General features: G+C 56.7%; 5 protein-coding genes across 5 annotated transcripts; 3 read left to right on the top strand and 2 right to left on the bottom strand.

Annotated features, from left to right (window-relative positions):
- Nucleotides 1-858: 858 nt before the first annotated feature.
- PHYSODRAFT_553530 (hypothetical protein) lies at nt 859-2,008 on the top strand (the record flags this gene model as incomplete). Its single annotated transcript, XM_009519516.1, has 2 exons — nt 859-924; nt 998-2,008. The coding sequence occupies 2 exons, from the start codon at nt 859-861 to the stop codon at nt 1,943-1,945; spliced, it is 1,014 nt and encodes a 337-aa protein (XP_009517811.1). The 3' UTR covers nt 1,946-2,008.
- Nucleotides 2,009-2,091: 83 nt separating this feature from the next.
- PHYSODRAFT_553525 (hypothetical protein) lies at nt 2,092-5,661 on the bottom strand (the record flags this gene model as incomplete). The annotated part of the gene is made up of 2 exons (XM_009519515.1): nt 2,092-4,981; nt 5,054-5,661. The coding sequence occupies 2 exons, from the start codon at nt 5,659-5,661 to the stop codon at nt 2,092-2,094; spliced, it is 3,498 nt and encodes a 1,165-aa protein (XP_009517810.1).
- A 288-nt stretch (nt 5,662-5,949) lies between these two features.
- Nucleotides 5,950-6,937, top strand: PHYSODRAFT_344278 (hypothetical protein; the record flags this gene model as incomplete). The annotated part of the gene is made up of 3 exons (XM_009519514.1): nt 5,950-6,303; nt 6,381-6,470; nt 6,550-6,937. The coding sequence occupies exons 1-3, from the start codon at nt 5,972-5,974 to the stop codon at nt 6,935-6,937; spliced, it is 810 nt and encodes a 269-aa protein (XP_009517809.1). The 5' UTR covers nt 5,950-5,971.
- A 356-nt stretch (nt 6,938-7,293) lies between these two features.
- PHYSODRAFT_553521 (hypothetical protein) lies at nt 7,294-9,035 on the bottom strand (the record flags this gene model as incomplete). Its single annotated transcript, XM_009519513.1, has 2 exons — nt 7,549-9,035; nt 7,294-7,467 (listed from the first exon to the last, which is right to left on the bottom strand). Exons 1-2 carry the CDS (start codon nt 9,010-9,012, stop codon nt 7,294-7,296), a joined length of 1,638 nt encoding a protein of 545 aa, XP_009517808.1. The 5' UTR covers nt 9,013-9,035.
- Nucleotides 9,036-9,228: 193 nt separating this feature from the next.
- PHYSODRAFT_477816 (hypothetical protein) lies at nt 9,229-11,568 on the top strand (the record flags this gene model as incomplete). Its single annotated transcript, XM_009519512.1, has 3 exons — nt 9,229-9,357; nt 9,442-9,489; nt 9,673-11,568. The coding sequence occupies 3 exons, from the start codon at nt 9,229-9,231 to the stop codon at nt 11,566-11,568; spliced, it is 2,073 nt and encodes a 690-aa protein (XP_009517807.1).
- Between the last annotated feature and the right edge of the window lie 14 nt (nt 11,569-11,582).

Here is an 11,582-nt window from a genome sequence, read left to right as displayed (position 1 = left end):
CTTGATCTCGTAGTAAACCAGCAATCCGTAGAAAAGTCGGTGCAGCGAAGATTGTCTTCAAACCAACTTGCATACGCGGCTGACTGTAGCATGGGCTCAAAGTGCAGTGAGGTCACGGTACGAATCTGTTCCTTAGGGCCTCGTGGCGCATCGTCGGATTCTCAACCAGTGCAGCTTCCTCTTCGTCCATTGTCTGTGCGGCTGAACTGCCTCAATCTCCAGCTACTTTCTCCTTCTCCACCTCTGGGAGCTGGAGAAGGAGACGGGGTAATTCTCCAGTTGTCACTAAACTATTTTGACCAATCAAAAGACAAGAAATAGAGTTGATGAGAGGCCATCTCCATCTCCAGCTACCTGGCGAACACGCTCTAAGCTTAGGTCAAAGTAAAGGCTACCAGCTGAACCTCTAATTGCATACACTCTATCCCATACTACACGTGTTTGTATTTAATCTCAGAGTGCGGTTGGAGGGGCCGGTTGACGCTGAATGGTTCTCAATTGGCGGATTGCTCAATCCGACGGAAACAGCGGAACTGAGGAACACACCCTAAGTCCAAGTACTTCGCCCACATCTTTAGCCTTACCTTCGTTACTGTATCCAACGCAGCGGTTGCATCCCTCGCCAGTCATGTAAGCAACAACGCGCGTTATGACGTTTCCTTGATTACCGACATGCCACAATCAATTGAGGACGCAAGCAACACATCCAAAGCTCCTTGCTCTCTCAGCTGTTGCCATACAAAAGTTGCCTTCGACTTTACCAGGGTCCTCTATTCAGGTGGGTTTCTCCATCTCACCCCTATCTCAGCACAAGCTCACAACTCAAGTGCCGACCATCTACGCAACACTCGAGTAGCAATGGCTGCGGATCTCTGGTGGGTGGGCGTGCTCGTGGCTGGCGTCGTCGTGGGCGTCTCCGTCGTGGTAGGGTCCTCTCCCTCGTCCTCCCCCTCCCTTCTACCTTGTACTAACGTGCCCTCTCTTCTCCATCTCGCAGTCGTTCGTGGTGACCAAGCTGCGTGCCCCCGGCTTCAAAGTGGAGGGCAAGCACGTGTTCATCACTGGCGGCAGCTCCGGCCTGGGTCTGTCGCTGGCCAAGAAGTACGCGCAGCAGGGGGCCAAGGTGTCCATTGTGGCACGCGGCCTGGAGAAGCTCGAGGAGTCCAAGGCGGAGATCGAAGGCGTGCGCAAGAGCGCCGACGCCGGCGTCTTCATCCAGTCGTGCGATGTGGCCGACTTCGACAGCGTGCAGAAGGCGGTGGACGCGGCCAACAAGTTCCACGGACGCCCCACGGACCACGTGGTGTGCTCGGCGGGTTTCGCGGCGCCCGGCTACTTCCTGGAGCAGGACGTGAGTCTCTACAAGAAGATCATGGACGTCAACTACTTCGGCACGCTGCACACCATCAAGGCGGCGCTGCCGGTCATGGTGCAGCGCTCGGAGGAGGGAGGAGAAGGCGGCCAGATTGTGCTGGTGAGCTCTGGCCTCGGCCTCATCTCGTGGATCGGCTACGCGCAGTACGCGGCCCCCAAGTACGCGCTGCGTGGCCTGGCCGAGTCGTTGCGCAACGAGCTCAAGCTCTTCGGCATTCGAGTGAGCATCTTCTACCCGGGCAACATCGACTCGCCTGGATTCGTGGAGGAGAACCGCACCAAGCCCCCTGAGACCAAGACGATCGAAGGTGCGAGCGAGCCGCTGCACCCCGACAAAGTGGCGCAGTCACTGATCAACGGCATAAGCGCCGGCCAGTTCAGCATCACCAACGACCCTATGATCTTCATCCTGCGTGTCCTGGCCAACGGCGTCGCGCCGCGCTACAACACGCTGATGGAGGTGGTGATGCTTCCGCTGCTCATTCCCATCCAGGTGGGATTCGGCTTCTTCATGGACTTCATCGTGTGGCAGACCAAGCGTGCTCGCGAGAAGAAGCCCAAGGACCAGTAAAGGTAGCTCTCGGACGATGATGGGAGAGATAACCACGAAAAATGGAGATTTCTGAAGTACGCGTTCTGTTTGTTTCTACTCTGCTGGCTAGCAGCACGACCGTACCGACTTGATCTAATGCACTCGATAGGAATGTGTAAGGTTATCTACCCCCTACGCTTGCTGAGACGCCACGAGTCAGGCGGGTTGAAGCGGTCATACAGCGGCTCAATCTTCTCGTTGCGCTTGCGCTTCGAGAGCTTGGTAGGGTCGCCCTTCTTGAAGAAGGCTGGAGCCAGCTCCACAAGCCACTTGGGCTCGATCGTCATGATATTGCGCATGTACTCCTTCGTGGTGAGCACCAGCTCATGGTAGAGCACCCACTCCGGGCTCTTGTTGAAAAGCGCACTGGATGGGTGAATGTACACGGGCTGGCCTTCAACCATGGTACGGTAGCCCTCCTGCGGGTCCTTCTTCGCCGTATTAGCGAAGTACCCTGCCACAATTGCGCGCCGGACCTTGTTGAAGTTCTTGCCACAGGAAACCACGTCCATTTTGTACCGGTCCAGGATGGAAAGCAACTGCTTGCGCACGTCCTGAGCTCGGCGGATAGCACGCGCCTGGATAAAGTTCTCGTAGCACCACGGGTTCGAAAACTTCGAGTTCGCCCAAGCCTCATAAACTGCTAGCAACGTCAAGTGGTCACCTTCGGGCTGGTGGAACTTGGCCTTCTTCTGGTCGGCTTGAGCCTGTTTTTCCTTTGGCCGGAAAAAGACCGACTCGACTGACAGCATTGCCACGATAGTCAGCACCTCTTCTGCGCAACCGAGAACCACCGAGGTCAGGAGCACCTTGGCATTCTTCGGCTCAACTGGGAACTCAGCCATCTTCTTTCCTAATCGCGTCAGCAACCCTTCGTCATCTAACGCACCCAGCGCATACAGGTTTTCCAGAGCCATCACGAGAGCATCTTGTGGGGGTGGGTCCATGAAGTCGAAGCCCATGAGGTCGTTGATACCCATCGCTTTCAATTGCAGCACGACAGAGCCGAGGTTTGCTCGTTGAATTTCGGGGACAGTTGTCGGCAGCATTTCATTCTTGTACGCATTCTCGGTATAGAGTCGGTAGCATTTACCGGGACCTGTGCGTCCAGCACGTCCAGCACGTTGGCGAGCTGATGCCTGGGAGCATGGAACAACGACCAGAGAATCCATTCCAATCTTGGAGTTGAAGGCATTCTGCTTGCAAAAGCCAGGATCCACCACATAGTAAATGCCATCAATCGTCAAGGATGCCTCCGCAATATTCGTTGCCACCACACACTTTCGTGAACCCTTCGGTGCAGGCTCAAAGATACGTGACTGCATTTCGGAGGGAAGCGCACCATACACGGGAAGGATAATAAGCTCTGGGGCCAATGCACGCTCTTGCAAAGCCTTGATACGCTGATACAGCACTTCACAGGCCGTATCAATCTCTTCTTGACCAGTTAAAAACAGCAAAATATCTCCTTCAGGCTCAGATAAGTGAATCTGCATGACACAGAGCAGTGAAGCGTCCAAATAGTCCAGTTCCGGTTCCTTAGTGTACAAAATCTCCACGGGGAACGTACGTCCAGGGATTGTGAAAATCGGGCAATCAAAGAAATATCTCGAGAACTTTTCGGCATCCAACGTGGCCGACGTCACAATAATTTTGAGGTCTTTCCGCTTGCGAACGAGGTCTTTCAGCAGACCGAACAACACATCCGTGTTGATTGTTCGCTCGTGAGCTTCATCCAGCATAAGAGCACTGTACTTTGACAGCGTAGGGTCTGCCAGATATTCACGCAAGAGCATACCTTCAGTCATGTACTTAATCACAGTCTCCGGGCTTGTGACATCCTCGAAACGCATCGAGTAACCAACTTCTTGTCCCAGTTCACAACCAAACTCCTCAGCCACACGTTTCGCCACGGATGAAGCAGCCACACGACGCGGTTGCGTGCATCCAATAATTCCCGTAGACGTCAACCCCATTTCAGCCATGTACTGAGTCATTTGAGTGGTTTTGCCAGAACCTGTTTCGCCGATGACCACAAGAACCTGGTTATCAGCGATAGCCTTCATCAGCTGGCGTTTGAGCTTAAACACCGGAAGACTCTCGCGCTGCTCCAGGATGGACTTGTTTGACACGATACCGTACGACAGGTTCTTTCCCACAGATTTCTGCTTCCATTCAGGCAGCTCGAACGTCGAGCCCATGTTAATGCCGCGTAGTTCTTGAGCAAAATGCCGCTCACCAGCCTCAGGCATCGGGTCTTCCCAAGGGCGGTTGAGATCCTTCGGGATGGAATCGATTAGCTGGTTGGCCTGAGTCTGACGGAGCTCACGACGCTCCTTGGCCAGGTTAGACTGCGTCATGGCGGCACGCTGCATCGACCCATCCGGGTTTTTCACAATCTTCACGGGCGACATTTCGCGGCTCATTTGGGTTTGGCCACGAAGGAACACCGGCTCGTCTTCATTCAGCTCGACCTCGAAATCCTCTTCTGTGGCTTCTGTGTTTAGCAGTCCATGCTCTTCATCAAACGTCGGGTAGTCTTCAACCGAGAGCACACCCGAGTTAATAAGCTGCTGCACTTCCCACCGCTCAGGCGAGGACATGCGCTTAGCAGCACGCTGTGGCTTGCTGTCATCTTCATCTAGCTGCTGGGAGCTCTGCATACCAGGAGCAGACGGATTGATCCACGACCGCGCGTCCGACGATTTATTCTCCTGACGGGCACGCTCGGCGCCGCTGCTCGAGCGCTGGGGCATGAGATCTCTGCCAGTCGTCTGGTCCACATCCCGCATGGACATCGACAGCTTCGCACCGGAAATGGAAATCAGCTTCACCTTCACGCGATCCCCGCGCTTGGCGAACTCCTTAACATTGTGCACTCGGTTCGCCGACAGGTTCGACACGTGCACGAGTCCCTCCTTCTTCTCCCTCGAAAAGCCTTCCAGCTCCACAAATACACCAAAGTCCATGACCTTGGTCACACGGCCGTCATAGATGCCGTACAGCTCGATCTCCCTCGGCTGGTCGTCCCTTCCTCGCCTGCTATAGTCATCCCGATCTTTATCATCACGCCGAGACCGGGACGACCCATAGCGGTCGTCTCGATCGCGTCCACGACTGCGGCCTCTGTCTCTGTCACGGCGATCGCGTCTCCTTCCTTCCGACCGGGATCTGGACCGTGAGCGTCGGCTCCTCCGGCCTCGATCCTCCTCCCGGCCGCGACTCCGGTCTCGTCCGTAGCGGTCGCGCTCTCTGGATCGATCTCTGGCCCTAGAGTCACGCTCTGTGTCTCGACGCCCAGAAGACGGAGGCGACGGCTTGGCGTCTCCCTTCTTCCTAGCGTCGCCCTCGTCGTCCTGGACAGAAGCGCCCGCGATGTCGGCGGCCGTGAGCTGCTCGTCGTCCCGGATCTGGTGCTTCCTGCTGCTGGCCTTGCCTCCGCCTGCAGCCGCGTTCTTGCCCTGAGTCATCTTGCGCGGCGCCATGGTCTGCACGATGCGGTAGAGGTTCTCGGCCAGCGCGGGGGGCAGCGGCAGCTCGTCCTTCTTGATGGACGCCAGGAACGCGGCGCAGCTGGAGCTGCCGCGCACCAGGTCGATCACGAACTCGGCCAGCGTCTTGTCGCTCATGCCCAGGTGGTTCTCCAGCGCCTGGCACACCTTGGACACGAGGCTCAGCTCCTGCAGCTTCTCCATCTTGGCCTCCAGTAGTGCAGCGCAGCGCAGCGAGTCGAGTGCGCACTTTCACGCACTTTGGTGTGACGTACACTTCATCTACGTGCCATACCCGAATTCAGTGTACCGCTTGCGTAAAGGGGATGGGGTGACAATATCAGCCAACCGCAGACCGCCTCAAGATAGTCGCGCGCGCGGATTGGCCGCTGACCGGCTCACGATTCCAGCGGTCTCCGAAATTCAACTTGCCTTCGTGATCGCGGCGATTCACACCGAGAGCGCTCCTCCATATTCGGCACTGCTCCATAGCCACTTCCAGTATCGAGCCGGCATGGACGCCCACCACCACCACCAGCATCGACAGCAACAGCAGCAGCAGCTTCACCAGCAGCAATTGGCCATGGCGGGCGCGTACCTGCCCGCGGGCGTGGATCTGCACGCGATGGCGGCCGTGCAGCCGCTGCCGCCGCCCGTCGACACGAGCATGGCCATGGCCATGGCAGCAGCAGGCGAAGACCTGCTCCAGGACGTCAAGTTCGGCGCGGAGCCGGCGTCTCCAGCGCCGTCGTCCGTGTCGTCCAAGGAGAAATGGCAGCAGAAGCGCCATGTGTGCACCAATGCCGAGTGCGGCAAGAGCTTCGACTCCAAGTGGGCGCTCATCCGGTACGCCAGAGCTGACGTTATACTTGTGTCGGGGAGGACGAATAAACCTGATCCAATGTTTACTGTTGACACTGCAGACACATTCGTGTGCACACGGGCGAGAAGCCATTCCCGTGCACCTTTCCGTCCTGCGACAAATCGTTCGCGGAGAAGTCGGCCATGACGCGGTACGTTCACAAGATGTTAAACGGATCTTGAGAGGATGTTGAGTATGTTCTGACGTTTGTTGCTGTTGGATTTGTATAGTCACTTGCAGACGCATTCCCGTGACAAGCCCTACAAGTGCACGTACGCGGACTGCTCCAAGAGCTTCAAGGGCAAGGACTACTTGGAGTTCCACCTAAAGATCCACGCTGAAGGCAACCCGTACGCCTGCGATCACCCGACGTGCTCCAAGACATTTTGCAGCCCCAAGAGTCTAAAGAAGCACATTAGGTTGTGGCACAACCCGGGAGGCAAGAGCACCTCGATGGAGCAGCAGCTGAGAGAGCGCATCATCAAGATGGCCACGCGCAACAAAGAGAAGACGCGTAAGTTTGAGTCCACCATTCGAACGCTTATGGCGGAGAATGAGGCTCTCAAGAGGAGGATCCTTGAGCTTGAGAATCATCAGCAACATCAGCAACGATTGTAGCTTACGCAGCGATCGCACATCTTTCTCGGATCGTTTTAAGAACCTCGCGTGTGGAGCGAACTGTACGAATGATTTATTGAGACGGAGGAAACGCCAAAGATCTAGGGAAGGAGACACAAAGAATGAGTTTAGTTTGTGCATTTTGAATTATGGAGCTGAAAGGCTAATCGAAACACGATCCTGCTTTTCACCTTTGTGCCGCGTCACTCAAAGTAGGAAACCAGAACGTATTGTTTGTTCTACACGTGTGAGAGATGAAGGCTTCATTATTGAATAAACTACCTGGCCGAAGAAACGAACGAAGAGTCGAAAGACCACTCAAGCTGCAGATGCAGGAGACATCGTATCGTTCTTCCTTACATGCCTCGCGGCTTAGGTCCGCCAGCCGCCTTTGCCATGATGATCTGGTCGACGCGCAGCACCGTGATAGCGGCGTCGGAACCAAGACGAATAGCTGACATCTTAGTCTGAAGGTGGTCCCAGATGCCCTTGTCCAGCGCGTCCGGAATAACGTGCGACTCCTGCTCGTTCTGCAACAAAGCAATTCACACGTCAACAAAGTCAGCACACGATTCCTTCGATTGCACATCACAACCCAGCAAAGTACTTACGTCCACATCCACACCAGCGCTAACGTTGCCCGCCGCGTGGGCAGCGTACAGACTAGAGATGACCTCAGTGGCCATCTGGCCAGAGTTCTCGGCCAGAATCCGCGGCACAACCTCAATAGCATCACCGAACTTCTTAATAGCGTACTGGTCGAGACCAGGCGTGGCCTCGCCGAAGCTCTTGATCTGACGCGACAGCTCGATTTCCGTGGAGCCGGCACCCGACACGAACCGGCCGTCCCGGCACACAGACTTCACGCAGTTCACACCGTCATCGATAGCACGCTCGATGTCGTTCAGCACGTTGTCCGTGCTGGCACGCAGCACAATCGTCGAGATCTTGGCATCCTCCTGCTCCTGCTGGAAGACAGTGACCTTCTTGCCACCGATCTCCTTCACCGTCACACTGTCACAGAAACCCATCTCGTCAGGCGTGGGAGCGCCCAGACGCACCAGAGCGTTGGCGTTCACAGCGCGGCACAGACGACGGAGCTCCCACTTGGACTGGATTTTCAGAGCCATGAGGTTGTACTTCTCTAGAAAGTGCATCGCCATCTCGCTGATGCTACCGCCCGAGACGACCACCATAGCTCCAGACTCGCTGATAGCGCGGACGGCCTCCTCCAGGTGCTTCTCCTCGCCCTTGTTGTAGTTCATGAGCTCGTCGGCGTCCTTGATGAGCACCGTGCTCTTGGCCTCGGTGGAGGAAATCTCAATACCGCAGCCGAACACGGCGACCTTGGCCTTGAGCGCCTTCTTGACGTTGCCCTCGGTGTTGCGCTGGATGACCATACCACGGATCACCGACGAGTCGTGCAGGTTGCCGCCCATGATCTTGGCCACGCGGATGTTGTCCACGTTGATCGAGGGCTTCTTGGGGGCCGCGGGCATCACGTTCAGGCAGGCCTCGGCGACCAGCTTGGCCAGCAGGTCCTCGTAGCCGTACTGCTTGGAGGCCAGCGACGTCTTGATGGCCTTCTGCAGGTCCTCCTGGTCGCGCGGGTTCTTGACCTGCACGCTCTGCAGCTTCTGCAGGATCTCCTGGCACTTGTCGTGCGCCTTCTGGTAGCCCGTGACGATCTCGCTGGCGTGCAGCCCCATGCGCAGCAGGCTGGCGGCCTCCATGAGCAGCTCGCCGGCCAGCGCCACCACGAGGCACGTGCCGTCGCCGAAGTCGTTCTCCTGCATCTTGGCGGCCATGACGACCATGCGCGCGGCCGGGTGGATGACCTCCAGCTCCTTGACGATCGTGGCCGTGTCGCTCGTCACGAAGATGCGCTCCAGGTGGTTGATCACGAGCTTGTTCATGCCGTTCGGGCCCAGCGACGAGCGCGTGATGGCCGCCAGCTGCTTCACGGCGTCGATGTTCTTGGCCACGGCCTCATCCACGCCCTCGAAGTGCTTGTGGCCGTCCTTCAGCAGCGACGACAGGCCGCCGGCCACGTTCAACCCCATCGACTTGGACATCCTTATCTAAGTTGCCTACTTGCTTCACGCCTTGGCTGGTCGTTTGCTTGGTGTAAAAGATTCCCCTCCTTGGCGTGGCGCCACACAAGAGATACCTTTCCATGATTGGATGAAATTCACACCCGTTTTCAACCAATGGAAGTGCATCAAACTGCGAGCTGGTGACCAGCGATACAACTTGCAGTCGTCGACCAGCAGCTCCATACATACGCGACCATGGACGGCTTCTCGCTCAACATCTCGGCGTCCAGCGGCGGCGCGCGCAAGCCCGCCAAGAAGAAGAACACATTCCGCGCCAAGCAGCAGGCCAAGCGCAACAAGGCGAAGGCCAACAAGGCCGGAAAGGTTCCTCAAAAGCCGCAGCCGGCTGGTCTGAGCCACGGCCAGCGACCACAGGCGCCGCGTGCCGCCGGCAATGGGCAAACTCAGCGCAAACCGCTGACTACCAAGCAGCAGCCGAAGGTGGAAGCAGCCAAGGTCGAAGCTAAAGCTGAAGAGAAGGTGGAGGTTGTGTCGGCTAAGGACGAAGAGCCGGAGGAGGAATCGGACGAGGAGGAGCAGGAGCCCGAGCAGGAGAAACAGGAAGTGAAGCAGGACAAGAAGGACGAGGAGAGCGCAGACAGTGACGATGCTGTGGAGAAGGAGAAGACGGAGAAGCAGAAGACTTTCGGTACGCGTCGTAACCCGAACAAGGAGGGCTACAGCGTGGAAAAGTTCACCCAGTCGCGCGTCCAGATCGACAACGTGCTGTCTAAGCCGTTGACGTCGTCGTCGAGTGAAAAGATTTTCGCTGCGAACACGTTCGAGTCGATGAACATGGCGGAGAAGCTGGTGAATGTGTTGAAGAAGGATGCGAGCTGTGGAGGCTTTGGCTTTGCTCGGCCTACTAACGTGCAGGTGCAAACGATCCCGTCCGTGTTAAAGGGGAATGATATTCTGGTCAAGAGTGAGACGGGTTCTGGTAAGACCCTGTCGTACTTGCTGCCTATCGTTCAGAAGCTGCAGTCGGTGTCGCCGCGTATCCAGCGACAAGATGGCTGCATGGCGCTGGTGTTGGCGCCGACGCGTGAGCTCTGTACGCAGATCATGGAAACCGCGAACAAGCTGATCCAGCCGTTCGTGTTCCTTGTGCCGGGTGCTATCATCGGTGGTGAGAAGAAGAAGGCTGAGAAGGCTCGACTCCGCAAGGGTATCACTATTCTGATTGCTACTCCTGGACGTCTGGCGGATCACCTCGTGAACACCCAGTCGTTTAACTACACGCAACTGCAGTTTTTGGTGCTCGATGAGGCAGATCGTCTGCTGGATATGGGCTTTGAGAAGCAGATTACACAGATCTTGAGCATTCTCGACGGCCAAAAGTCGGCCAAGAAGCGACAGAACATTTTGGTGTCCGCAACGATCAACAGCGGCGTGCAACAGCTCGCCAAGATGAGTTTGTCGAACCCGGTGCTGATCGACGCTGACGCGGTTACAAGTGGTGAAGACGCAGCGACAGAGATCAAGGCCAGGAGTCAGGAGAAGTTCTCAACGCCGCACCAACTGATGCAGCACTTCATGCTCGTCCCTGCGAAGGCGCGTCTTTGCGCGCTGACTTGCTTCTTGCGTGAGGAACTCCGCCACGCTCCTCGTGATAACAAGAAGGATGGCGGCCCTGGCAAGTGCAAAATTGTGGTTTTCCTGTCCACATGTGACGCAGTGGACTTCCATTACGCCCTGTTCCGCAAGTGCGCATGGCCATCGGGTAAGGGATCTTCGGAGGAGGCAGACAGCAGTGGCGGCAACGGCGTGGCGTCACTCTTCGGCAGTCAAGGTCCCGTGTTCCGCCTGCACGGTAACATTCCTCAGCAGGAGCGTGTGACCACGTTCAAAAGCTTTTGCTCTTCGAGCTCCGGCGTGCTTCTCTGTACTGATGTGGCAGCCCGTGGTCTTAACTTGCCCACGGTCAAGTGGATCGTCCAATATGACCCGCCGACGGAGACACGCGACTACGTGCATCGTGTCGGACGTACTGCCCGAAGCGGTAACCAAGGTAGCAGTCTGCTGTTCCTGATGCCGTCGGAGTCTGAGTACCTGGACTATCTGACCAAGCAGGGACTGAAGTTGAACGCCCTGAGTCTCGAGAAGACCATTGCTCGCGTTGGCAAGCACGGCGGCTTCCTGACCACGTCTCGCAAGAAATTGCTGCACGAGGTTGTGCAGGGCGACCTTCAGTTTCTCTATGAGCAGACGCTTCTAGCCGACAAGGAACTGTTCGAGCTGGCCTGCCAAGCCTTCCACTCTTTTGTGCGTAGTTACGCCACGCACTCCTCTGACACACGACAGATTTTCCACGTTCGTAGCTTGCACTTCGGTCACGTGGCGAAGAGTTTTGCGCTGCGGGAGCCTCCGGCGTCTGCCAAGCTGCGAGACACTGGACGAAATGCCAAGAAGGGTACTCTCCAGAAGCGTAAGGAGCGCGACGACAAGCAGCAGGCTGTGATCGCCAAGAAGCAGAAGAAGGTGCGCGAGGAGAAGCGCCGGTACGCGCAGAACGTGTCCGAGTTCGCCGACTAATAGCGTTAGCAGCT

Source organism: Phytophthora sojae (genome assembly GCF_000149755.1).
Source record: "Phytophthora sojae unplaced genomic scaffold PHYSOscaffold_1, whole genome shotgun sequence".
NCBI lineage: Eukaryota > Oomycota > Peronosporomycetes > Peronosporales > Peronosporaceae > Phytophthora > Phytophthora sojae.
The sequence above is the reverse complement of the archived record's forward strand: the minus strand, read 5'-3'. Positions and strand labels throughout refer to the sequence as shown.